Below are 25993 nucleotides of genomic sequence, written 5' to 3'. Positions count from 1 at the left end.
AGGCGTGAACATTTTTATTTATTCTCAAGACTTCGAGGATTTCTTAAGATTAGAATTTGGTCCTTTATTCTCTGACCACACTGTGTTTTTTGAAGATAGGACTTAGCTATTTTATGTCATGACTTTTCAAGACAATTGACGTAGATCTTTCCAGATTGATTTAGAAGGGTGACCGCCCGGTTAATCTTTTTTGTCACCCTTCTTGTGTTGGATTGTTAAAGCCAACTTGCCACTTTGGAGCATTATCTTAAATTCATGCCTCTTGATATGCACTGGTCATCCAGTATGAAGGCTTATTGAATTATGTATAGTCATCTGAAGTAGTGTTGAAAACGAGCTCTTTTAAAGATCGAATACGTCTTGTTAACCCAGAAAACAAACGTTGCAGTATGATTAACAATCGTGTACACATTGATTTTTTTTAGAAACATTTATGAATTTGCTTTTAGGAATGTTTGATATCAAAAAAATTTACTTGAACCAAAAGACCAAAGGAAATAGTTTTTTTTTGCAACGTCCTAATGAATATCACATATTGCATATGTACAATTGCGCAACCAATCTGAGCTTGAATTTTAATCATACATTTCAAATAATGAGATTGTTATTGTTGGCACTTATTTGTTATGAATCTTTTAATCTTATAGAAAATCCACATTTGCAATATGATTTTATTGGGAATATGTATAAACAAAAGGTAATTTGTTATTACAGGCCAACACATGCACCTTGTTATAACTGCAATGAACATGTACGCTGGTGTAAAACGTTATACAGGACAATTAATTATATGTAACCACTAACAGGATATTGTGATCGAGTTGTAACTGAAACTATGAACCTAGCAATTGATAGATTGTGAGTCGGCCACATTATGGAGTCCATATCAAAAAGTATTCTGACAAGCCCGAGGCAATATTAAAAAGTGTGTCGCTGTACTATAAATATTTTCACACAGCTGACCCAGTCATTATTAGTGTAGTGCTGCTCGGACAGAATTACGATAACCCGAACCGACAGAGAATGGACAATACAGTGGATTTAAATCATCGGCAAAAGGAACCAGATACACCATTAGTCACTGGTTCTATGAAAATTTGGTGCCTTGTATACAGCATGGCTGTTATACTTGTATGTGGCAAGTTAGCATCAGCCATGTTAGCATATTAGTACTTGTAAGAAGTGATTTATTTATCGGTAAATCTTTATATTGTTGCAGTGGATATTTGGTTCTTTCGGCTTTGCTCGATTAAGGGAAGAAATTGACCCAGACGATAGCTACAACGTATTGTACACGGTTATAAAGGTAGGTGTCTAAATTTGTATTGTAAATCTTTTTTATTTCACTTCTAAAGCAAATACTTCAGTAGTTTTGCTACTTCTAGTGAAGTTATGTTATAAAAGCTACAGTTATGTTTTTGTAGAATTTAGTTGGGTCGCAAAATGCAGTCACTTTTCTTCTCATATTGGGAAACGTAGCTGTCTTTTTTTTGTGGAACATCAGCATCTTGCAGTCAGTACTCAAACGATGGTTTGTGCTGTCCATTCAAGGTAGTATGACTCCACTGATTTTTTATCGGTGCTTCCTTGATAGTAATGGCAACCGTTTTATTTCAAAAAGGCTCAAAATCATTTCGATGTAACATGGCTTCCATGCTTTTGAGCTTATTCACCCATCAAGATTTTTTGCATATTTACTTCACCATTCAAGGATTATATGTGATGTCACGTTCTTGGGAGAATCAGGCCAGCGCATATCACGGCCAACTTCCAAAAGTAAGTTAGACTGTATTCTGGTATGCCATGCCATGCCTAGTACAGTATCAGAATCTTTATCCTTGGTCTGAGAAAAGTCTGTTTGAACAGAAGCAAGCTTTGTTCATGTCTTGCCCAAGGGCATTACAAGGGTAGGGTCATGTCGCCTATCATGAGTTCGATGCTCTAACTGCTTCACCGTTGTTGTTGCCGTGAATGGTTTCTGTTGTAGAATACAGTTTTTTGAGTAGTTTCTTTTGCATAGGTGAATTGTTTGTGTTCAAGGGGTGGTTGATTAAAACCTAATAGACTATGGTTGTCCAGTCGTTGCCCTTGATTTGATTATTTTCAGAACCTGATGTCTCCTGAGAAGTTCGTGGCATTCTATCTGAGTGCAGGAGTTGTGGCAAGCTTCGGAAGTCTTTTGTTGAAGAAGATGAGCAATAATTTCACTTCTACCGTTGGAGGATCAGGTCTTTCTTGATTTTACGAACAGATTTATGGCCAAAAACAGTTGTATATTGTTTTGTTCAGGTTTCCTGTTGTTTTGTATTAAAGCCCCGAAAATGCAAAGTTTAGCGTGCGTTTTTCATCACCGTTTTACATTTTTAATGTCATACTTTAAAGGTGCAGTTTTAGGACTATTTGGGTACATGAGCATGAAATCTCCACAATCAAACATCAGGATTTTCGCCATTCCGTTTACTACAGTCAAAGGCGAAACGGCCATTCTCATCTCTATAGCTGTAGACCTGGTTGGACTCTTGGGAAAGTTGACCAACTGGCGCTACCTTCCTAAACTGCAGTCGCTAGTAAAGCTGTACTACATGCTTGGATGGCGTGGTCGGAACGTTTGTCATGCTGCTCATTTAGCCGGGCTCTTATTTGGAATGTAAATTTTCTCACAATTAAATTCATTACGTCTTAACTTGTAGTCTCTACGTTTTGTTATACTGGTTAAAAAAAATTTTAAATGTGGTTAAACTGGTCAAATTTTTTGTTAAACATAAAATTCTTCTTATACTGGTTTTCTTTTTCTTATACGTTATACTCTTATCTGCTCCAATATTATGATTTTGCAGCTGGTACGCAGTCTATGGTGAAATGCTTCTTTATCAATGGAGCAATTTTGTTCTTCAAATCTGGAACCTGGTGTGTTCTGCCGTATTTGGATGACTGACAGTGTGCCAAAGTGTGCCAACAACCTTTTTTGAAAACATATGCTCCTGTGACATCATCAATTTAAGTCGCCCAGAAATCGTAACTTCAATTTCAAACTCGAGTTTGGTCATCGGCATGCAATAAACATTTGGTGAATTCAGTAATCTGTTTTTTTGCAAGTCTTGTTATAAAATGCAACAGCGTTCAGCTTCCTATCATGGCCGTACTTCTACAACAACTCCACAGTGAGAATTAGCAAATGCAAATTCCTTTTCAACGGGATAATCTCATTAGGCGACAAAAGCGATATCATCACAAAAATTACAATCTTTTTAAAAACTGCAATATTTTTGAAAATTTGCGTTGGCTTTGGTAGTAATAAACAACATGCAAAGCAGCGGTTCTAAACCTTTTTCATTTGTTTTCCCATTTACGCCAACTACCAAACCCAAATTTCCCACCTTTGGTTTTTAACAGTTTTTTTGGTTAAAGCTCTAGTCAACCTCACTTCTAAACATAACTGAATGTAACCAACCAAACAATTCAATTTAACGAATTTGTTGTAATCAAATCATTCCATTTCTGATACGTACCACAACTGCAAAGCCAACGCAGCTTAGTAACATATAATACTCGAATTTTCTTATCAATTCAAATGTAAGTTGACCATACTTATTTGGGTGTATGAGGCGATTGGGCAGTGGCTACGCTGTAAAATGCGTATTAAACTGTAAGTTGTAGCGCATAATATGTGTTCATTTAGTCTTCCGTGAGTATGATTTTTATGTAAAAAATTTTTATAAAAATTGTTTGATGAAAAAGAAGACCTGTTAGAGATCTGGGCAAAGTCCTTTTTTGTCCGACTTTAATCTTATAGTAACTTAATTTATGTGCACCATTCAATGCACTCAGTACATTTGGTTTATATCTTTACTCTCACCTACATTTATAACAAGATAAAAAGTACGTTTACAAAGGACAATCTGATTACAAGACCGTAGCGAGGGTAAAATTTTTACCGAGGCAAATATATGACGTACGTGGCCGGTTAAGTATATTGTTAAATGTAGTTTATCACTAAAACTGTTTTGTTCCAGCATTCCAGAAACTTTACGGAGGCAAAAGCCTCATTTGCCTTGAATTAGCTACGGCCTTGGGTTACGTCTTTAACCTTTCGCTTTGGTCCCCAATTTAGTGATTTGCACGATTACTGAAAATATTTTTAAAACTATTTTAGGACATAGATCTTATTTAAATCTGTTAGGTTGAATCGGTGTTGAAGCATGTGAGGTGGTTATAAAAAATGACAATACACTGATAAATAAACAACTGCAAAAAACATAAATAAATAAAAAGCATAAAAAATATTTCTTATACGGGGACTACCCTTTAACAAAAACTAAACACGTTGCTTTTTCTAGCAACAATGGTCAGCAGAAGAGCAATAAAGATTGGCTAACATTAATGCATGAAATTTCAGAAAGTGATGAGTTACGGGATTGATTTTGTGATAGTTGGTAGAAAGTGATATAAGTATAATCTTAGACTTAGTCGAAATAATATTTTGATTCTTTTAAAATAGCTTTTGTACTATTTCTTTTTAAAAGATGGTTAAATTTTATAACTTAATCAAAGCAATAGAATTTTTTACCAGCGCAATTGAATTTTTTTTTCAACTTTTTCAGAATATGTTATATAAATTTACATTCAACATCATCGTTTTTATGCCTTATATTAATCACTAAAAAGTTTATAAAGCTCCTTCTTACTTCATCACTTTCTGTAAATTACTGTTGTTTGAAAAGTTCTTCTTACAACCTGCTTAGCTTATGCAGCAAACTTGCAGCATTAGCATTGTATGATGAGTTTCAATAAAATGATTAAAACTAACTATTTTAAGATTGATTTAAAGATTGGTAAAAAATTGTTCTATTTGTTAAAAAGTGTTGTTTTTTATTTTAAAACTAATAGATAATTATTAATTAATCCATTTATGACATAGCGTAGCACATAAGAAAGTCGGCTTGAAGAGAACAATGTCAATTGCATTGATTAATTCCATTGCAACTCTGCACAAAATTTTCTGTGTCAACAGAAGACAGTTGTCTAAAACAGCCACAACTTTAAGAAAAAAGAGAATTAAACAAAGTTTCCACACTCCAGTTCTATTAGACGAAACCATTGAAGGATTGAATTTACAAAAGCATAGTAATCCCATTGTTCTGGATATGACTTTTGGTGCTGGTGGACATTCAAAAGAAATTCTTATAAGGCACAAAAATTGTCATGTCATTGCCTTAGATCGAGATATTAAGGCTCATAACATTGCAAAAGATCTTGCTCAAGAATTTAGGTAAATTTATATCTTACACTTACATTTCTTGCTGAAGTTAAAATCTAAGACTCCGTGCTCGTTAGTAAGATCAATGCTTGTGAAGTAGCTGAGAAAAATCTTGTGTTTGTATTTAGTTTTATTTGCCACTTGATATTTGAGATTGGTTTTTGTTGTGGAGATTAGTGTGTGGTTGTGCTCTGGAGTATTAACTTCATTCTTATACAGGAAACGCGTCACACCTCTTTTAGGAAAATTTTCAGAAGTTGATCACTTGCTCAAAAGCCACGGCTATTCTGAATCGAGTTTGGATGGAGTAATAATTGACGCTGGCTGCTCATCAATGCAATTTGACGAAGCGGAAAGGGGTTTCTCTCTTTCAAAAGATGGACCACTAGACATGAGAATGGATGGCACCAGGTATTCATGCTATAGGCAATATTCAATTCACCACATTTTTGCAGTGTGATATTGAAATATTTACACTTGGATTAAGCAAAGTCGTTCCATGACTTAAACACGACGACGATTCCTCAAGCACTGGTTACCAATCTTGTCTGCATATTTTTTGGACAAATGCATGTTTTGTTTTTGATCCAGGCTGAATTGGGAACTGTACACAAGAACCACTGAATATGAGCAAGAATCTATATCTGATACCTGTAGTATATTATTAAATGCGATACTGTAATTAAGACATAACTGTCATGAAACTTTTTCATCAGAAACAGCTCGCAAGTAACAGCAGCAGATGTTGTTAATTATTTGTCACTGAAAGACCTCACAGAAATCATAGGTAACAATGTGGACAAGAATCTTTGCATTGCAAATAAAACAAAGTACAAATGGCTAATATTTCAGGCAAGTATGGGCAGGAACGTTACCCAGAAAAAATCGCCCAAAGCATAGTAGAGAATCGCCCTTTCTCTCGCACAAAGCAATTAGCCGAAGCAATTGGGAACACTTTTTCAATCAGTAACCATATGATACGAATGGATGCAATAGGAAGAAGGTGACTATATTTTCCTCAAGTATGGCTTGTTATAGTGCTGCATATGAGACTTTGCAAATCAGTTTGTGTTCTCTGAATAACGTGCCCTTGTGACTTTTAGATGCCATTCTGCCACCAAGACGTTCATGGCATTGAGAATTTTTGTCAACGATGAACTAAACGAGCTTCACACTGGCATTGAGATGGCGGAAAAATTTTTGAAAAACGATGGTCGCTTGGCAACTATCACATTCCATTCATTGGAGCACAAGATTGTGCGGAAAGTGCTCAATAAGCGAGGAGGGGATGGCCAGAGTCCATGGCATCCAGATAAGGAAGATTACGCAAAACCATTTCTGTCAGAATTGGAAACTAACCCTCGATCACGTTCAGCATTTCTTAGGGTTGCGACCAGAACCAGAAAAACGTGAAGTGAATTGCAAATCTAGTGGCTGTTGAAGTTCAAGTTATAACTGCCTAAAAGATCAATTTCACTGCTTGATTGGTTTCGGAAGTTTTATTGCAGTAAAAATAAATAAGTGCAAAGAATTTAAGTTGTTCTAGTTTGGAATCCTGTCCTCAGCAGATCCATGATGTAAGTTCCCAGCTCTTCATCTTGCATGGACCAGGAGACTAATACATCCATTCCTTCTTGATCCGTTTTTTCTTCCGCGGATGACTGTGCTTTTAATAAAACCTACCATGGAAATACGAACATCACAATCTGTCGTTTTATGGTGAGGTATTTTGGTACGTCTAGCAATTAAGAGGAATCTTACGGAGTCGATAAGGATATTTTCTTCACTGTTGATGCTGATGTTGTGGGATCTCAAATTCTTCTTCAGATGTCCATGAAGTTGATTCATTGCCACTGATGTCGGGCGGTGGATGTTGGGAATGTGAACCGTTGATGTAAACCTCAGCTTCAGAATTAATTAAAATATCACCCAAATTGTCATTTATTTCCCACCATGCGAAGTAATTTCATGTTATTGGTTGCTTCAGTGACTCGGACTTCTTTCCATAAGAAGTTTATATACCTCATGCTTTTTCAGTTTTAGCTCATCAATTGCATCATTTGAATCTACCAGCTGCATGCTGAAAAAACAAACATGATTTTGCACATTTCGATTTTCGAAAATGTTACATGCATGTGATTTTTGAAACACCAAATTTATTAAATACTTGTTTCCTTTGATGATCACTGTGCCGTGGATGGTCTTGATACGTTTAGGGTTCGGAGTTATTCCAGTCACTTCTCTGTGTTTATGAAGAAGCTTTACTGAAGCAACAGCACTGATTGGTGGGTTGGTCGTTATGACAACAGTCTCACCATTGGCTGGCTTGAAACAGGGAAGGTGCAACTCCTAAAAAGAAATTTCATCAAGACGCAGGCAAAGATGTTCAAAGTTATGCCGGGTTTACATATTACAGTTCTACTCTGCAAAAGTTTAATGCAAAAAGATAGATTGATGCAAATGCAGACTGTGTTTGCTTACTTTGTTAATTTTTGATTTAAGGAATTCCATTTTAGCGGCTTCACCATGGACCAGCATGACATTCTCTGGTTCGCACATTCGTATTAATTGCATTATTCCCTTTGCGTCGGCGTGGGCACTGAATGACATGTATTGAACCTGCATCTTGATTTCAACAATCTGAAAAATTAATTGCGGACTTTTTTCTGACATTTAAACTAAGACGTTTGAAAATGCTCTAAATTACTTATTTTTTGAGCTAGCAAATTATGCATACTGGTATCACAGAAATATACAACAAAATTATAAATTAGTTATCTATCTATGTCATCACTCATCAGTTATGTTGTTTATCTGAAATATAAACCTGGCCTGGCTTCAGTTCAATCTTCCTCATGCCAGAGAGAATCTTGTTTCCGACTGTTCCCGCAACACAATATCCGGGCATGATAATCATATTCTTCTCATTGGTGCACCACTTTTTGAAGATCTCCAATGACAGGCCTCCATGTAACATGCCTGGTGTCGCAAAAACCACCATAGGACCTGGGTTTTCAATATAGGACCTATACAAATAAAACTTCATTGTAAGTAGTTCGCCTAAAAAACTTAATTTAAATCGGGTATTCACCTGTTAAAACCTTTGATGTGTTTAAAATCAAACATGTTTCTTTCGACAAATGTATTTTTAATTTTTTGGTTGGTCCATGTGATGAAAAGTTTGTAATATTCTGTTGCTTTGTTGGTCAAGCCAGTTGAAAAATATATGGGAACCTGTAACAAATTTAAGGAATGAATACAATCAGTTGCACTGCTACCACAAGGTTTTATTCGTTGAAATGTGGCAGATGTTGTCTACTTTAAGGTTCATTCTCTCCCAATATGACTCCAATAAAATGCAAAGCTCTTGAGCCCTTCCCAATGCAAAGACCGGTATTAAAACTTTGCCGCCATTCTCTACTCTTTCATGCACTTTTTTAAGGAAGTCTCGTTCACGACATCTGCAACCACAAAAACAGGAACACTAAAATAGTTCAGGTATACGCACAGCTTTCCTAAAAATCACAACTTTGATTGGGTAATATAACAGAGGCATTGCACATATGAGCAGTGTAATTACCTCTTTGAATCTCTGATGGTTGTTGCATACGTTGACTCGGTTATTAGAAGACTCGGTCTGCATTTATCTACCCATGCGGCTCCCAGATGGCGGTCTGGAGTCATGTTATAGTCGCCAGTGTACAAGACCGACTCTGTTCCAACTTTCATGTAGAACATGGCAGCTCCAAGTACGTGTCCGGCATAGTAAGCTTTTATCTGAAGTTCATCATCGACCTGTAGCAAGGATTATGAGATGTCAGAATGAATCAAAGCAAAAACTTATTCTAGTGGTTCCCAAATGGTGTGCCGCAAAACTTGTCTGTAAATTTTTTTTTTTTTCGGAAAAGCACACAATTTAGTGAAATCAAATTCCAGGATTGTTTTATTTTTCAAAGCATTCGTTATTGAAGGACAATCATGCATAGCAGAAAAACTGCCACCAGATTCATTATAAAACATCAGTTCTACTTGCTTGTTATTTTTTACAATTTCCTTTGATTAGGCGCTGTGACGATTTCAATCCTTTACATAGAGAGCAGCGTCAAAATTTCTTTGGGAACCACGGGCTTATTAACTAGGGCATTGATTTCTTACATGAACAGTTTGGTGAAGATTAACTGGCACTACTTTCTTCATACAATCCTTGATCATCTGCGATGTGAAGAAATTTTCCTCTCCCTTTCTGTCAACAGTTATTTTCCGATAGTCTTCTAAAAGGATCGGGCAAATTGCCTTGGTTGGGTGTGTCATATAAATTGGTCCATCGTAGCCAACCATTTCTGACATGTAGGGGAGGGCTCCACAATGATCAAGGTGAAAGTGGCTACGGGCACAAAGAGATAAAGATAATGCAGTGCAAATATATTCGGTGAGCATACTAATTTTTCTCATGTGATTTTATGTATGTTTCAAACACCGACCTTATAATGACACAGTCAATGTGTTCCGTGAGCCTTCCATTTCCCCCAGTGATGTAGTTAAAGTAGGGGAAGCGTCGCTCATCGTGAAACCCCATATGCATCCCACAATCTAACATGATATTTTTGCCTCCTAGTGTGACCAAAATACAGCTCCGACCAACATCTTGACCAGCACCAAGTGGAACTACTCTTATGTCTGGCATTCCTTATTTATTACAATGTTCAAAATATCTAAAAATGTAATGAAATATTGAACTTCACTTGCCGTTACCAAACTAGTTTAAAGAAAACTGACCATGCGGAAACTGGACAGTGAATTAACTGGGTAAGTTGAAGGAGATAAAGTTTCATTGTACATGCTTCAAAACTTTTACATGGTGATCTTCAATAAAATGTTTTATGTTCACATCATTTAATACAACATGTAAATTTACAAACAAAGCACGATAAAATATGAAAGTTTAGGCATCCGCCGTAATCTTCTTGTCAGCAACATCAACTCTATGTCTGTTATCTTTCATTTCGTCCATAATTTCTGCCTTTATCTTTGTCACGTCATAGTGTTTGCATATGTCATATTTCAAGTGTGATTGAGTTTGCCAGTGGATCTTCTCTCGTTCAATCAATTCTTCTTCTATAAAATGTTCCTCTAGATAAGCGTTATAAGGCCGTGGCCACTGTTTGTGATAAAGAAACTCCCACATTGCAATTTCTCGCAAACGTATTTTCCCCTTGTAGACAGGCAATTCTTCAGTCTTGGGTAACGGGGACTCTGCTTGCATGTTTGGATCGATTTCGCATATTGACTGGTCTGCAGCATCACGCAAAAATCGAAGGTCTGTATCAATCCACTTTTCCAACCGAAGCAATTCAACTTTTTGAATATATGGAGCAAATAAGTGATACATTTTCTCAACTCCCTCATTATCTATTACATTTCTCAAAACAAACTTGCAGCCAAGGCCAAAACCGTCCTTATACAAGCAACGTCCGGCAAATCTCATAGACTTTCCCGGAGCATAATTATCTGCAACTGTAACCGCTAAAATACTTCCAGGATAGAATTCAGGAATATCAATTGCCTGCCGCCTCCTAAGGCAGTCCATCCGCTCCAATCTATATTTTAGTTTATTTCTATGCCATTCCGGTTGAACTTGAGGTGGAATATACTCGAAGCTAAAAAGATTAGCATCTTCTCTGCCTTCAACGTTGGGCTTCTCAGCATCAGTTGATATTAATGTGGGTCTTTGAGGTGCAACAAACGATGACTGCAATCTACGAATTACTCGAAGAAGTGACATATTCATGTTCTGCCAATAGACAAGTAGAGTTTTCCACTAACTGACAACTTCGTCAATAACAAAGCTTCTGCCAATTAACAAGGTTAGAACATTTAACTATTGGTAAAAGTTGCTGAACATAAAACAAAGTTACTTATAAAACAGTTAAAGACTTAATAACGATGTTTAAGTGGAAGGGAACTTATAACTAGTCTAGCGCCCGATGCTACCATCATGGAATGCTTATCGATATGGTATAGAATCTGCAAAAATTGGCAGAGTTGTAATGAATCAAGTCGAACACATTTGAGTCACTTTTTGCAACGACTCAAATTCCTTTCTAGAAAATGAATAAAAAGACTTGACTTGATTCAAGTTGATCCGTCTTGATTAGACTTCATATGACAGTAAAACGATTTTATCTTTCGTTCAAATTATTAAATTGTAATTTGAAATAAAGTTTGTGTCTGTACACTTGTACAGCGCATTCGAAACTGCAAAAAGGGAAGTAATATTTCAATCACTTCAAACGTTTGTTGTTGACAAAAACAGTGTTTTTGTTTTTGTATGGCTTAGCTTACTGATATCGATTGACCCTGACTGAAAAGTATGGCGGTTTTTGACGAGAAATTGTGCATACAAACATACAAATTTTGGCGTGATGACATCCACGGACGCCACAATTCTTTGTTTATTTATTATAAACTTGGCAGGAGTGCGTGATGAGTAAAATTTTGACACAACCAGATGATGTCACAATTTGAGTAGCTGGGGTCTATAGTATACAAAAGCATCCTGTGGTAGTGCACTTGTATATTACACTCAAATACTCGGTGGTAATTGTTGCCACACTAATCATACATATGGCGGTTGACTTGACTTGAGTTTTATTTGCCAAACAACTCAAGTCATTTCTTTAACAAGGCTCGACTGGGGCCTTAAACGGTAAATGACTTGACTTGCACTTGAGTCTGATCATTTGGTTACGAATGACTGTGGTAGCACTTGGGTTTGGTGACTCTGGTATTTATGGCCTAGGTTCTAGGCCTATAGAAGTAATAAAACCCTTTGACTGATTTGAAAAAAAGTAGGCTACCAAATCTGCATGTTGGATTGTTTGGATATTGCTGCAACTAGCCTAGTATCGTATTTGCGTTGTTGCGGCTGGAAGAAGAAACGAAACTAGTCAAAGTTTGTTGATAGGCTAGCTCTCTGTGCTTCGGCACATGTTATTAGCCAATTATATAATATCAAGTTAGCCACAGCCGTGGATCAAGAACAGCTCAACAAGACAACAACGTACTCATATAGCGTATAATGTCTTTCGTTGCGCTATACTACGCTTTCATTAAACATTCTTTTTTGAGAACAACTTGTGAAATAACACAGTGATTTGCGCAAAATAATAGCTAGGTTGTTACTTTTGTTTTGGTGTTAAGTAGCAGAGGCCCATCTTTCGTATTGGCCAGAAGCCAACCCTAACTGCGAATTTTGTTGCAACAAAATGAAGCGGAAAAATGCTCATATAAAAATACATACAATAACAATAATAGATCGGAACAAAGCGAGAAGCGTAGCGCATAAGGAGGAGCGTAGTTTAATTTCTTTCAATCCTTTATTAATTATCAAATAATAAATACCTAACACCGCCAACACCGGATAAGTTACCAAATGGATAGTAGCCTACTTCAGCATTGCGCCACATCTCCATAACAAGCCACATTTCTATGATATGCGCCACAAGCTTTCTTTTTCGTTTTACTTTATTTTACTAACGTTTATTGGACGATATATGATCAGCCGATTTCACAAATCCCAGTCGTCATCCCGAAGTGAAGAAGCTGGCTCGATTATAGTTTAAGGGAGCGCGTAGCTTGTTAATATGAACTTATCAACAGAGTAAACTCAAATCTAGAACAAGATCAAAATTTCCTTACATAGCCTACACCAGGGGTGTCCAACCTTTTTGGCCAAAGGGCCACCTGCAATTTACGAATGATTGCGCGGGCCACTTGAGTGTTTACTGCTAATTTCTAATTAAAACCTTCACACTAAAATTCTGATTTCAGAAATAAATTGTGATGCAATAAAATTAACTTGAACAGTTGTGAACCCCTGCACTAGAGACTACACCCAGATAGCACGTCGCTCGAGGGCCAAAGTCGGGCCTTTAGCTTGCTTCTGGCGGCCCACTACCGATATAATCGCAAAAGGGCCAACGCCTTTTTGTCCAGCGGGCCTACGTCGGGTAGAGAGCAACAAAATCTTTGTCGGACCTAGGTTGGCGCGCTAACTACGGTCTCCCACGAGCCGACGTTGGGCCTACCAACAATCACTAACACACAGCGTTTTTATGCATTTGAGCAAAAGTTTATTTTTTCAAATTTGAAACAGCAAACACAATATTTTACTGCAAAATATCGCTATCATCACTTGACGCAGATGAATCGAAATTCATAAAATAGACTTGTCTGTCTTCATCTTTCCGTTCTTTATCTAAAATATTTTTGTAATCAAAATTATTGCAATATGTTTCTTTACTATCCACAAAATTAAAAACGCAAAAGTTAAACGCTCTGCAATACATGATATGAACATCACGCACTTATGCCACACAGCTTACCAAACTTAGGCTATTCTTCATTCTTTTTCGACTTCCCCCTTCCCTATCACTAGCATTTTTAACATTTCTTGACATCGCAGATACTCTCTGCTTCCTTGATACCAGATTTCTTGACAGCATCTAAAGTATAATAACATAGGCTATAAACTAAATATCGGAGTAAACATCATCGATAGATAATAGTAAATAACACTCACAATACATCTTAAAACAATGAAGCAGTAAGCAACCTAAAAAATCAAAACGGGACTTGGCAAAATCAATTTTGACTTATTCACCTATAACAGCTTTTGCGAGTTGTGATGAATGCATTCCTCTTTTGTGACCCTTTCCCATCCAATTAAAACTGGTTGCCAGTTCAAATGTCAACAATTTGCTCAGCATCATGCTGATAACAACTTCCGCAGTTATGCCACCGATTGTCGCTAGATAGGAAATCAATAAAAAAATCCTTATAAGAATCAGTTGTTTGGTGGCATTATGTTACTGGTTACAAGGGTATAAATTATTGTGACCATTCAAGTAATTACTGTTTTATAGCCATGCTTTTACATGGAAGCTGTAAGTGAAAAAATGTCAGGGTAGTTCCCCATAGCAATTAGATTATAGAGATGAAAATATTCGATATTCGTATTATTATTATCAGTAACTTGGATATTAACCTAAATATTGCACTTACAAGAACACTCGCTTGTGATTTCTCTGCCAGCAGTGGTTCCACCCTATCAAAATCCTCAAATGAACCAATCGGCAAGTTGAAGTCTTCCAACGAAGAAGTTGATGGTATATGCCCTTCAACAAATCGGCGATGAAGAGACTGGAGCATTAGAGTGCTTTGTTTTACTTGCCCCCAAATTCTTTCCAGTAAAAGAATAGTAGATTGTCTATCACTGTTAAAATATTTGCACAACATTACCAAGAGCTTGTGACATATGATAATTGGTACCCCACCAAAGTATTTTACAAAAAAACTTTTACTTTACTCCATTTTACATGTAGTTTTTCCATGAAAATTTATTTAGTTCAGTACAACTTAAACGTATCATTATGTGAGCAATTGATGTGAAGCACTTGCCTATTTATCAGTTTGTTGAGAAGTCACAGAACTGCAAAAAACATGAAGTGTATATTGTTAGTATCAAATGCTGCATTTAGTGAAATACACATATTATAATGCTCTGATATGGGCACCACAAAACAAAGATTGCAGTTAGTACAGTACTAATAACCTTGCATATCAAAGTTATATACCTTGACACTAAGATCGGTGTTGTAAAAGAAGTATTTGCACTGCCAAAACAAAAAAATTGGTAGCATAGCTTATCACCTCTAAATTTCGAAGATAAAATACTTTCATTTTTTCACCTTTAATATTAATGTGAAGATTGGTAACTTTCATACGTAGCCCATATCTGTTTTAAAGCATTACATAAAATTTATAATAACAGCAATATCAAGAATAATATATACCTTATTTCCTGGGTGTTTGGCATTTCTGGAACAACAGGTGGTGATGTTGAATGTTGTAAAAACGTTAAATGTTGTTATTAGTCAAACTAGAAACTATTGTACAATACAAGTGCAAAATTACACACCTTAACTCTATTCTACACGAGTGCCAGAAACACTCAAAATACACATGAGGGGCTTTTTGACCCCCCCCCCCGTCTAAAATACTTGTTTCGCTCAAGATAAAGTATTACTCACATCACATGATATAAAGCATCTCTAAACGTATCAAAAATTCTAAGTAATTTGTAACCTACGACTTCCTGACTTATGTCTATACCATATAGGATACCTTCTGTAGCGTTTTTACGTTTATTTTATAATGACCTTTTTCCTCTTCTAATTGGTAGAAGCTCTCATACATGCAGCTGTAGGCTACTACTGTAGATATTAGAAACTAGTGTATTGATATTAAAGCATAGGGGAATTCAAATTGGTTGTAGGTGCAACAATTAAGTCATCAAAAAGGGAAAGCACTTTCATCAATACAGCAATGGATGGTTAAGAGCAGTTGTGATATTTTGTCAAGGTAAGGAAACCTTTCCCGATGATCCTCAGTTCACAGCGATAGTTAGTCCAATCTATGCATATCGTCCACTTTTTCTCTACATGTTTCAATTTTGGTTAAAAACAAATCATGCAGTATTAGTACAGTACTTTAAATGTATACCCGTCATGATTTGCGTTGTTATAGTAAAGTCAGCCCATTGCAAATGTTCATTATATATTCTTCGGTTTACGACTCTCAAAATTCGATAAACTGATATTATAGTTATAGCTAGCTACTTTTTGTTGGCTAGCCCATCCGTATTTCCAACCAGGCCTCCGTAGGTTCCCCAAGTTTTCTGGCGTCTTTCTTGAGGCCCTGTACCATTGAGCCATGGTTCCTATCTCGAACCCGTAGACGTTCTTTAGTCTTCGTTTCTTTCTTCCCTTTGATCGCATGCTCTTGTTTGCGACTGCTTATCGGCTATAACCATTTTTTTGTGGCTTTTGCAGCTACTGTATGGATTACGGTAAGATAAGAATATATTTCGTTTCGAGGCGTTTGAAGCGGTTTTTAAAGCATAAAAGCGCAAAATTTTGGGCTATGCGCATTTTGAATTGTCTGGGCAAACGCCGCAATTTTAAAACCAGTTTTCAAAAAAATTGGCTTACCCTCAACCTGACGCAACTCTAAATAGGCCAATGACAACAGACTTTCTGGGTGTGAAGGGTATTCACAGTATGATTGGCAGTTTAGACCATAGATGTCTAATTTTGATGTTTGAAAATAAATATTTATGGTTGACACTAACAGACATTACCCAGTGCTAACGATCAATCACGTGCTGCTACTTGTAACCTGGTGGCTAGATCAAATACAACACCACTGTTACACCCTGCATGCAGTAATAGGCTCACCATGTCGCTTTCAGCCTGGAATATAGGACGCGTTTTTTTTTTTCAACAGCAAAATACAGAATCAGTAACGAATTTGATTAAAAATGGTCAATATATTTCCATCAATAAGATGTTTACATATTACCTTTTCTATAACTAACTCAGTAAATACGATCTTGGCGTTATTCCATTCGGTGACGATCTTATTTGTGGTTTTGTTGCCGAGATGATCCAATATTCTTTTGATGGAGTTTTGTGAACCATCAATAGAATAAGGAAATTGTATTCAACTGACCAACTTCACCTTGAACGGTGTAGCCTAATAGATACAACATATTTTGGCTAAAATAAGCGTTCATCGCAGCCATCAGCTATTTGATTTTTCATCACACTTACCATTCGACTGGGACTCATACGGAATTACAAAATGTTAGTTGGGCATTTAAACCACCATAGCCGGGAAATTGCTACCAAGTGTACTTGATTTAAAGTTATAAGAGATAACGTTGAAATATTTTGCATATGAGGCCTAATACACGAACTTGCCAAATAATAAGCACGTAATAAAGCAGCCACCAGCACATTATCCAGCTTGAATCATGAATCATTGTTTTAAGTTTTAAGTAGTTCGCTTCAAGTACCATATATGACTTCATTGCAGTTATGAAAGATTCCACGTGTTGAATTAACTGCAGACTGAAAATGTATTTTAGGTATCAAGGTCGAAAGTTTTTGTGTTTATGTGCGGCTTTAGGTGTAACAATTTGCCAAGTTTAGTGTATTCGTTACCAAATATGCGTTGTTTATAAGAAACAGTCGTGTGGAATAGGTTATGAATGACTGGTGATTTTCAAGCAACCTTTCAGTCGGTTAACGTGCCACAGTTGAAAGAACTAACAGTTTTTTGAAGACTGTTCTAATGCGAATAACCGCAATGAGCTCATTAGCACGGCCATTGTCTTGGAGCTCCTCAAAAAACTAGTGAGAGTGAAACGCCAGTAATCTACAGTACCTGCGTCTCATTTAAAACTGTCCGCAAAATGATAAAATCAACATTGTTTTTTCGCATAACATGATTTGAATTTTACTATTATGAATAACACCGAGGGCTTGAGGTGAAGACAGAAATTGTAAGTTTCCCGCTGGAGCCCTGAGCGAATGACCTATCACCTTTCGGAAGGAGACCATGAGAAAAAGAATAGCTATAAAGGTGCGTATGAAACATAGCTTGAAAATGCTGAAATGGGCATTTTGTGATCGTTTGCATTAAAACATTGCCATTATATATACACCAACTCTGAGTTTTATTAGCTTCGTCAGCGCAAGATTCTTCCGTTTCGCACTATAAGCAATGCTTTAACCATAGCCTACTTATTTCTTGTCACATGCACGAAACGGTGTATTCTTATCAGAGTTACCAGCTTTTTTCCACTGTATGGCTAAATGTTTCGCAGTATAAGGTCAAACGTCGATTACAAGACGAAACTATACGTATAATATAGGTTCAAACCATGCTTAAACGTTGCGAGCTTAAACTGTCATTGGATGCACATCAATAGATTCAAGATAGCTTGTGAAAGGAAATACGTTACAGATCTTAGTATGACGAGGTACGCTTATAGTTCCAAGGAGGGCAAGCTATATTTAGCAGGAAATTTGAGTGATCCTTGCAAACTGCTGTATTTAATCAAAAAGCGATTTATGGTGTTTCAAAATTGTACGTCATAAATAGCCAGCCCTTTTTTCGGACTAGTTTAAATAAAATAATCAATGCTAATCAGTGCTGTGACCAAGTCATTTTTTAAGACTCGAGTCAAGTCAAGTCATTTGGGAAGTTGACTTAAGTCAAGTCCAGTCAAATTACTAATTTGATCAAGTCGAGTCAAGACATGCTAAAATATAATGCAAGTCAAATCAAGTCGTTCAGAGAAAAAGGCAATATTACCGCCTAACATTAACCTTACGTAAAACGTTATTATAAAAAAACCTAAATCTACCTTGTAATCTAAAACTCAGTTTAATTAAACCCCAAATAACTAATATCAACTATTAGCATGTCCACTTCCCTCACCTACTGACCTAACCCCCTATATCTATGAATGAATGAATGAAAGTTTATCGAACGCGTCATAGACTACTCAGAGTCCCAGACCGTACTACTGATAAAATGGCTGCAACGTTGCTATCCCTTGTTTTGCAAGCTCCAGCATTGCACTACACACGGATGTAGGGTGTGTGTCATAACGGTGCATTTTTTGATCGCCAAAAATAAAACATAAACAACTAAACACCCTTGGTGAGATGGCATCAGATAAAAGTATCGGTGACTTTACGTTTACCCGATCGTTCACAAAGAAATAAAATTTTTGTAATTCACTTGATCAATAAACTAACAACTAAGATTTAATGACTTGCATCAAGTTACTTTCCCGAGACTCGAGTCAAATTAAGTCATTTCAAGCTGTGACTCGAGTCATTACAACACTGATGCTAATACATACTATTTGGATTTTGGAAGTGGTTATGTGCTCTTTGAGTTGAAAAAAAGAAACTGTTTGGTCGGAAATTTGGTCACGATACGCGTAGCTTCCAATTGATAAGATGTGGAACTTAAATTAAAAATACATGTTCAGATTGGTTATAGCTGGTGAAGCGATAGACGATGCGTGTAGTAAGAGAGAGTGTTCGACTATAGTTCAGTCCAGGCTAAATATAAAACTCTTTGCAGCTTTACGAGTGCAGTTATCTATGTCTTATTAACGGGAGTAAAAGATTGACACTTTGCCTCAGTATGTCGTTGGGATTTGTGTTTTTTATAGTGCTTATTACCCACAGTCAAGAAAACATTGTATATTGTACCAACAATGGCTGACAGTAACCTCTGCCATTGATTTTTCTACAGCAGTTGAAAATTGATTTGGCCTTTTATTGCTTATCTCGTACTCTTGGAGACGTTTGAGTCAAAATATGCTTTTTTGGTTCGTTTCAAAAGGCGACCTATTGTGGGCAATTTTCAAACGAATTTTGCAAGTACGAAAGGAAACATTCTCCAAATGGGATAACCAGATTGCAGTGTTCTCATGTCATGGACATGGAGACTGCACCGAGAGCCCTCGCCTCCACCTGGAAATTGACCATGTGTAGCACTACTAAGTTGAAAATTATTCACGTTTCCTTTTTGAAAAGAACTGTGATATAAAAGATTAGATTTGCTTTGGATTAGGTCGCATTTGTAAACTATGGCAGCTATAGCTGATAATAAAAACGCGAAGTAAAAATAAAAACGATTCAAATACACTTCGCTGTACAAACCATTTTTCTCTTTTAAGCAAAAGTTTTCAAGGCACGCGCTTTCAATTCTGTCAGGCTTAATATTCCGACATCATGGTAAAACAGGTATAAATAGCAATTAAAACCACTTCTAAAAGTTCGTTGCCATTGATACCAATAGCACCAGGTATAATATTCACCAAAGTAGAATTTACCATTTTAAACGCATGTGCGCACACATAGCACTTACTATCAATCTTTTAATTGTCTTAATCTTCTAAGTCTTCCTGGTCATCTGTTCTTGTCGCTTTTTCATCTAGTGATATTTTTAGTGCTTCGAGTCTTGGCAAAAGTGAACGTGAAACAATCAGTTAAGTTTGGTTGTTACACACTCACTTATGCCATTCCTGGGATGAAGGACCGTGTTGTTACAAAACTTTGCTTCAAGTTTTTCTTGATAATAAACGTATTATTAAGCTTTACAGTACTTCAATAGCTGTCGTATTAGCAGCTACGTGAGGTACTTCTTCCTTATAAGTATGACAAGGTATAAACATAATACCGTGTTGTTCAGCGATTTATTAATGTTGATTTTCCTTTCTTCCTTTCACATTTCCAATGTTGTAGAAAAGACAAATAAATAATCAAAAGATATGTGCATGTTGCGCCGTTTGGTTTGCAGATGTTGTGGGTACACGAACTTTCTATGAGAACTTGTGGCGACTAAACACGTTTCAACCTAATTACGATGTTAAAACGAAATTTAAACGGATGAAAGTTCTTTATTGATCGTTTCTATCAAGCATTTATTACTAAATTCGCTACAGTGGATAAAGCTTGGAAACTACGGGAAGCCATTGTTATTAACCAATCGTTCGTATTAACAGGTTCTAAACAGTCTGGTAATCTGGTTTGATTTTATTTAAACAAATTCAAACAAACTCACACCAACTGTATATAGCGTCTAGATCAGTGGTTCTCAAAGTTTTAAAATTCATTTGTAAAATTCAAAATTGCAAAAGCACGCTCTCACAAAATAACCAAACAAATTTACAAACAAATCGTTGCTCATTGTTAGTGAGAACCGTGAGCCTCATGTTGAGAAGTTAATAAAGAAAATCGAGGAGAAAAGCGTGTGAGTTTTGCTCGAAGGTCTCCGCAAATATCGTGTGTTCCTCTTTTTTTCATCACTAGCTTACTAGCTAGTTCTATAAGTACCTTACTAACAATAAAGAGAAAACAATAGCCATTATATCGAACCAAACAGACACGTTTATAACGTCAGTCACTGCAGTTAAGGAGCTTGTCCTCGCGCACTATTGTAGACATCTAAACAACCTCTTCGAGAGGATTTTTCTGTTACAAATAAAATTAAAAATTTAAAGTTTTTTTCATATACAGTTTTTCCTCCCCAATTCCTCCCTAGAGAAAATTTCCTCCCTGGAATTAAAAATTCCCCCTTTAGTGAGCCAAGTGGCCCAGTTTGAGAAGCACTGGTCTAGATCCTAGACTATATAGACTTATAGATCTTGAATGTAAAATCTACTTTTTTCCAGGTTGGCCAATGCTGCACTTAAGATTCTTGATTTGATCATTTAGACATATCCCGTAACAATTATCTTACTCACAAAAGTGGATACCGTAGTTATAGAATGTCAATATTCCGTTGGAAACTTCGGAACTCAGTACTTGCTCTGCTTTGTATGTGTCTATTTTACCTGATGATCGGTAGCAGAAGGAACACTGGAGCGCTACTAAGGTAAGATATGCGCAAACAGTATAGAAATTTGTACGACTAATGTTGCCTATACCTGCTATTGCATGTACAACAGATTAAGTTGCCGAGACAGAATCTTTACAAATGCCTTGACCCGAATAGGCCTATTCTAGATGGCTGTCCTGACAACTAGGCTCTTATTCACAGCTTTATTACTATTTGCTTGTGGTGATGTTCAGATGAAAATATAAAAAGAAAGCATGAACGTCATTGTTAAACGTCTCCTGATTGTTATTTGGAACACTTTGTTCACTGATTTAAAATTTATGTAGAATGTAAGGATTATACTGCAAAAATACTTGATCAATAGTCCTAGATTTCTTCAAAATGTCGACGAATCGCTGCGCAGGATTGCTACACGCGCAAAATCTTTAATTAACTACCAACATCTACCGCAGAAAGAGATTTTTTGCATCATCATTCCTATAGGAAATAGTTGGAAATCACAGCGGTGAAGTGCTGACATGTGGCCTAGTCCATTTATGAACGGCAACTCATTTTACACGTGACCTAACTATTGTTTATATATTGCAGGGAAAATTGCCCAGAATTTTCTCACCAAATCTCACAACATGCGAGAAGCAATAAAAGTAAGAAAATCCTCACCTCAAATAAATTTATTCATTTGTCAATCAACGTTTTGCTTCGAATATAAAAAAGACAATGTAGCTTAAATAGCTGGTGTTACTTGATGTAAAGTTTCGGCGACGTTTTGTTGTTTTGTTAAAGTAACTGGTAAAATTTCATTCAGATAAACCTGCTTCTGAATCTCACGAAAATACATCTACCAAGTGCGCACCTCTTCGACCAATCAAATTCCTTAAAACCGCCGACACAACGGTGGTGGATGGAACGTACATGACTGAGACTGACGAAGAAAGGGAATTGGCAACATTCTTGATGCAGCCATGGTCATTATCAGAGCCACGGCACAACTGTAAAGAAAGGATGGGTAACTTTGAGTGGAAGATTCATTGTGTTGTATGCTCTAGCACGCAATTTTAAGTACTTATTTATGAAAAAACAGCTGATGTATAACTTTGGAAATTTGCCTCTTTCCAGTATTCTGAGCTTAGGCCCACACAAGGTGGCTTGAGCAAATTCGACTTACTCCACGTCATCAACCGTTAGAGATTAATGACATCTGATTGTACGATTTGCTGTAGTAGGTTTATTCAAATCCACCGTCTGTTGGCGCTAACTCACAACACTGTACTAAAAAGATTCAAATGCACAATGTTATATTTCAGCTGCTCTTTTCATAAATAATTAAAGAAGCTTGGTGGAGCAGAAGTGAGTAACGTTCACTTTTCGCTAATTTCCAAACTCTCCTTACGGTATTCCGGCGTACAAAACCTTGACAGCATCAATCGATGACGTTGAATTAACGTGATCGATAGCTTGAAAACAACGGATACAGTTTCGAAATGACTATACACACCCTTCTATTAAAATTTATATCTTTACTTTGTTGCATGATCATGTTCACTTTGTATCATGTTAGTTCTGTTTTTCACGGCACCCAATTTGCTTTTTATGCTGAAGACAACGGTTTTTTTATTTACAGATTTGGCCAAATGGTCGATGGTTTTAATGGTAAAAAGCAGCGCTAAACACCGTGACCGAAGAGATGTAATTCGACAAACCTGGGGAAGCTGGAGGCTAGTTGACGTCATAAGACTGGAGGTAGACTACTTTCTCATCTACTGAAAACTTGGTGATGGCGAGTTTGCTTTCATTTGGCTATTTTTCTCAAAAGGTTGTATTTCTCCTGGGGACAACAAAAGATCCAAATCTTCGTGGTAGTTTGGAAGAGGAAAGTTCTCATCACGGAGACATTTTGCAAATGGATATGGAGGATTCTGCAGAGTATATAAAAACTCTTTCATGTGCCGTCTTATCTGTGCATATAATGTTAATCTGTATTATAATACCTGTGTTGTACTATAATACCTGTATACACAGAATATTGACTCTGTACTCTAATTCATTATTACAAGTTCTTTTTACTCTTAATCGCAACTGACTAACTTTTGTAGAACTGTACCGGAAAAAGTTCTCGCTGGCATGCAATGGGCATCTTCCAGTCTTACTCATGATTGGATTTATTCATCTGTAGATGACGACATGGTTGTACATGTTGAAAATCTGGTTGAGTACATGAAAACACTCTTGGTACCAGAAGACACGAACGTTAATATAAGACCTTGCTATGAACAACTGCCAATAGTTTGTGTGTATAGCTACCAAGCAAAAGACCCTCCGGACCGCAACCCTTTGAGCAAATGGTATATTTCCTATGGAAAAATGAGTGACAGTTATTGGCCAAAGTATTGCCGTGGAGGAATGTATTTGATGTCGGTGGAAATGGCTGGAAGAATTTTTCAGGTGTCGAGAAAAACGCCATATTTATATCTGGATGACGTTTGGATAACTGGTTACATGAGGCGAAAACTTAATGAAGGCGATTGCAACATTATGGTATGGGTAAACTTTCATAAAGTATATGTTTTGTATAGTCGTTTGGTTTTCAGAGGATTTAAGCTGCGCTTACCACTATACCAGTAGTGAAGTAAAATTAAAGCTGTTAGGACCCGGCGTTATTCCGAATCATTTTAATTTTATTTAGCTCAATATATTAACGTCGAATTTAGCGTAGGATATTGATGAATCCATCATAAAATGTTGTTCTTTGTGCGGGTTGTGTAACCAAGACTCACAGAATTGAGGTTGTTTGGCTATGGCTGAAATTATAAACGCCAGATATGTAATTAAGTTTGAAAAATGTTGACTATTAATCTGCTTTGTTCTATATCTTAATTTTTCAGCCGGCACCAAACTCGATTAAAACCAACAAGGAACTGTTTTTTAATACTGGGGTGACGAAGCCGTTAGTGCGACATCTGTTTGGAAACATTAGATTTTTTCCAGTTAAAGTTCCTGACATGTTACTTGAAACCTGGCAGTCTTGGGAAGTAGAAGCTCATGGTCCGAGATGGTGCCAAATATAAAAAACGTTTTAAAAATTTATCCGGATTACTTAAAAAGTAATGGAGCGACATTGCTAAGGTTATGCTGATGAAACTTACACCACAGCATAATAACATTAAGAAAGAAACATTACGTCTCCAAGTAGATCTTTTTATTTCATTTATCCGCTAGACGTCACAACTGAACAAAATAGATTTGGCATTACCGACGTTGTCTGTTGTAAAATTGAAAATGACAAGTCACTTACTGTATAATTCATCATTTATGCAATAACAATGGATCTTATTGTTGATTTACAAGAATACTTTACTTCTTAGTCATTTATTTATTTATTTTTATCTGATTAATTTTGTTTTCCGTGAACCATCGTTTAAACCAGGGAAGTCCAACCTTTTATTATATGTGGGCCGCATTGTCACTTGAAATAATTCAATGGGCCGCAGAACCTATTAAATTTGCCCAAGTACTAAACGCGTGCTTTAATTCTTCGAGTCTTATAGTTATATATAATCCTGTTGCTCCCTCACTGTACTATTACTGCGCCCCTAAAAGCTGACTGGTACATTTTAATTAGGCTAAGATTCAGAGTTCAAAATACTACTTTTGGAGTGAAAATGACTATCGGGCCGAACAAAAATCTGAGGCGGGCCGCAGGTTGGACATTCCTGACTTCAACCAACTGTGATAAAATCGTCGTTTTATAAGGAATCCTTCATATAAAAAACTGCTGAGGCCTTTTCTATGGGAAAATTAAATATTCCAAAATTAAAACTGCGTCACGCCGTCATGTTTTTTGCGGCTCTTCTAGCTGAGTAGTAATATCCATTATTGTTCATTATCTATGCATTGTTTACCGTATTTGTATTAACGCTACTGATTTTGCGGCTTGCTGCTGCTTGTAGGTTTCCGCAAGTGACTCTTTCATTGAACAAGTTTGCCCACCTCTGGTATATTGGTTGTTTCCAAACGCAACATGCATAAAACTACAGAATTATTTGCAGCTACCCTCCATTTTGTCATTTTTTGTCAATTTTGTCATTAAAACTTGGTTGAATTCAAACTTACGTTTTCATAAGTTACGAAACTCTGTGAAAAACTGTGCTCAAAGTTCACTGTGGTGCAATGTTAATAATACTATTATTATTTTATATATCGTTCGATTTGCAGCAAAAGAAAGTTACACGACTCAGAGGAAACATTTGTCCTAATAGTTTCTCACATTTATTGCTGTTACTATTAATTATTTCTCTACTATTGTATTACTAGTCGCATTACAACAATATCTTAGCGCTAATTTTAATGCTGTATGACATACAGTGTATGTTAATGCTAGTCGCATTTACAGTAAGTTCACTATACGTCTAAGGTTTCACTGATTTTCTGGATAATTTAAACAGTATAGCTAAAGCATTGGTTATAGGG

At 36.5% G+C, this 25993-nt stretch overlaps 5 protein-coding genes and 1 long non-coding RNA gene across 7 annotated transcripts; 3 read left to right on the top strand and 3 right to left on the bottom strand.

Moving 5' to 3' along the window:
* Nucleotides 1–484: 484 nt before the first annotated feature.
* On the top strand, nucleotides 485–3076 carry LOC143448415 (presenilin-associated rhomboid-like protein, mitochondrial). The gene is made up of 7 exons (XM_076948151.1): nucleotides 485–1131; nucleotides 1220–1306; nucleotides 1425–1551; nucleotides 1622–1776; nucleotides 2108–2228; nucleotides 2383–2647; nucleotides 2838–3076. Exons 1-7 carry the CDS (start codon nucleotides 1024–1026, stop codon nucleotides 2929–2931), a joined length of 957 nt encoding a protein of 318 aa, XP_076804266.1. The 5' UTR covers nucleotides 485–1023; the 3' UTR covers nucleotides 2932–3076.
* A 189-nt stretch (nucleotides 3077–3265) lies between these two features.
* On the top strand, nucleotides 3266–7440 carry LOC143448414 (12S rRNA N(4)-cytidine methyltransferase METTL15-like). 2 transcript variants are annotated; one of them, XM_076948150.1, is made up of 5 exons: nucleotides 3266–5269; nucleotides 5477–5668; nucleotides 5980–6044; nucleotides 6110–6260; nucleotides 6361–7440. In XM_076948150.1, the coding sequence occupies exons 1-5, from the start codon at nucleotides 4953–4955 to the stop codon at nucleotides 6668–6670; spliced, it is 1035 nt and encodes a 344-aa protein (XP_076804265.1). In that variant the 5' UTR covers nucleotides 3266–4952; the 3' UTR covers nucleotides 6671–7440. The 2 variants fall into 2 exon arrangements, with proteins under 2 accessions (XP_076804265.1, XP_076804264.1); XM_076948149.1 differs by having other exon boundaries at nucleotides 5974–6044.
* Nucleotides 6742–9941, bottom strand: LOC143448411 (integrator complex subunit 11-like). The gene is made up of 11 exons (XM_076948143.1): nucleotides 9739–9941; nucleotides 9413–9641; nucleotides 8838–9052; nucleotides 8577–8718; nucleotides 8349–8491; nucleotides 8085–8283; nucleotides 7739–7897; nucleotides 7425–7606; nucleotides 7280–7337; nucleotides 7019–7162; nucleotides 6742–6936 (listed from the first exon to the last, which is right to left on the bottom strand). The coding sequence occupies exons 1-11, from the start codon at nucleotides 9939–9941 to the stop codon at nucleotides 6790–6792; spliced, it is 1821 nt and encodes a 606-aa protein (XP_076804258.1). The 3' UTR covers nucleotides 6742–6789.
* Nucleotides 9942–9968: 27 nt separating this feature from the next.
* Nucleotides 9969–11183, bottom strand: LOC143448416 (large ribosomal subunit protein bL19m-like). Its single transcript, XM_076948152.1, has one exon. The coding sequence runs from the start codon at nucleotides 11043–11045 to the stop codon at nucleotides 10200–10202; it is 846 nt and encodes a 281-aa protein (XP_076804267.1). The 5' UTR covers nucleotides 11046–11183; the 3' UTR covers nucleotides 9969–10199.
* A 2190-nt stretch (nucleotides 11184–13373) lies between these two features.
* On the bottom strand, nucleotides 13374–14526 carry LOC143450311 (uncharacterized). The gene is made up of 4 exons (XR_013114682.1): nucleotides 14321–14526; nucleotides 13920–14066; nucleotides 13642–13761; nucleotides 13374–13514 (listed from the first exon to the last, which is right to left on the bottom strand). It is a non-coding gene; the product is annotated as an uncharacterized LOC143450311 (long non-coding RNA).
* Nucleotides 14527–17582: 3056 nt separating this feature from the next.
* On the top strand, nucleotides 17583–25976 carry LOC143450740 (beta-1,3-galactosyltransferase 5-like). Its single transcript, XM_076951399.1, has 8 exons — nucleotides 17583–17743; nucleotides 21360–21562; nucleotides 22115–22170; nucleotides 22332–22532; nucleotides 23148–23266; nucleotides 23340–23449; nucleotides 23620–24061; nucleotides 24409–25976. Exons 2-8 carry the CDS (start codon nucleotides 21456–21458, stop codon nucleotides 24589–24591), a joined length of 1218 nt encoding a protein of 405 aa, XP_076807514.1. The 5' UTR covers nucleotides 17583–17743; nucleotides 21360–21455; the 3' UTR covers nucleotides 24592–25976.
* The last annotated feature ends 17 nt before the right edge of the window (nucleotides 25977–25993 follow it).

The sequence above is a fragment of the Clavelina lepadiformis genome, chromosome 3 (assembly GCF_947623445.1).
Source record: "Clavelina lepadiformis chromosome 3, kaClaLepa1.1, whole genome shotgun sequence".
NCBI lineage: Eukaryota > Metazoa > Chordata > Ascidiacea > Aplousobranchia > Clavelinidae > Clavelina > Clavelina lepadiformis.
The sequence above is the reverse complement of the archived record's forward strand: the minus strand, read 5'-3'. Positions and strand labels throughout refer to the sequence as shown.

What these genes read in the sequence shown, in the direction of transcription:
- LOC143448411 (XM_076948143.1), bottom strand. Translation starts at nt 9,941, where the DNA reads ATGCCAGACATAAGAGTAGTTCCACTTGGTGCTGGTCAAGATGTTGGT. An exon ending in CACATCAAAGGTTTTAACAG is followed by an intron (nt 8,284 to 8,348) that starts GTGAATACCCGA and finishes TTATTTGTATAG; the next exon opens with GTCCTATATTGAAAACCCAG. An exon ending in TAAAACTGAAAAAGCATGAG is followed by an intron (nt 7,163 to 7,279) that starts GTATATAAACTT and finishes TTAATTCTGAAG; the next exon opens with CTGAGGTTTACATCAACGGT.
- LOC143450740 (XM_076951399.1), top strand. Translation starts at nt 21,456, where the DNA reads ATGTCAATATTCCGTTGGAAACTTCGGAACTCAGTACTTGCTCTGCTT. An exon ending in AACACTGGAGCGCTACTAAG is followed by an intron (nt 21,563 to 22,114) that starts GTAAGATATGCG and finishes TATATATTGCAG; the next exon opens with GGAAAATTGCCCAGAATTTT. An exon ending in TTGACGTCATAAGACTGGAG is followed by an intron (nt 23,267 to 23,339) that starts GTAGACTACTTT and finishes TTTTCTCAAAAG; the next exon opens with GTTGTATTTCTCCTGGGGAC.
- LOC143448416 (XM_076948152.1), bottom strand. Translation starts at nt 11,045, where the DNA reads ATGAATATGTCACTTCTTCGAGTAATTCGTAGATTGCAGTCATCGTTT.
- LOC143448415 (XM_076948151.1), top strand. Translation starts at nt 1,024, where the DNA reads ATGGACAATACAGTGGATTTAAATCATCGGCAAAAGGAACCAGATACA. An exon ending in GTTTGTGCTGTCCATTCAAG is followed by an intron (nt 1,552 to 1,621) that starts GTAGTATGACTC and finishes TATTTCAAAAAG; the next exon opens with GCTCAAAATCATTTCGATGT. An exon ending in GCCGGGCTCTTATTTGGAAT is followed by an intron (nt 2,648 to 2,837) that starts GTAAATTTTCTC and finishes ATGATTTTGCAG; the next exon opens with CTGGTACGCAGTCTATGGTG.
- LOC143448414 (XM_076948149.1), top strand. Translation starts at nt 4,953, where the DNA reads ATGTCAATTGCATTGATTAATTCCATTGCAACTCTGCACAAAATTTTC. An exon ending in GATCTTGCTCAAGAATTTAG is followed by an intron (nt 5,270 to 5,476) that starts GTAAATTTATAT and finishes ATTCTTATACAG; the next exon opens with GAAACGCGTCACACCTCTTT. An exon ending in ATGAGAATGGATGGCACCAG is followed by an intron (nt 5,669 to 5,973) that starts GTATTCATGCTA and finishes CTTTTTCATCAG; the next exon opens with AAACAGCTCGCAAGTAACAG.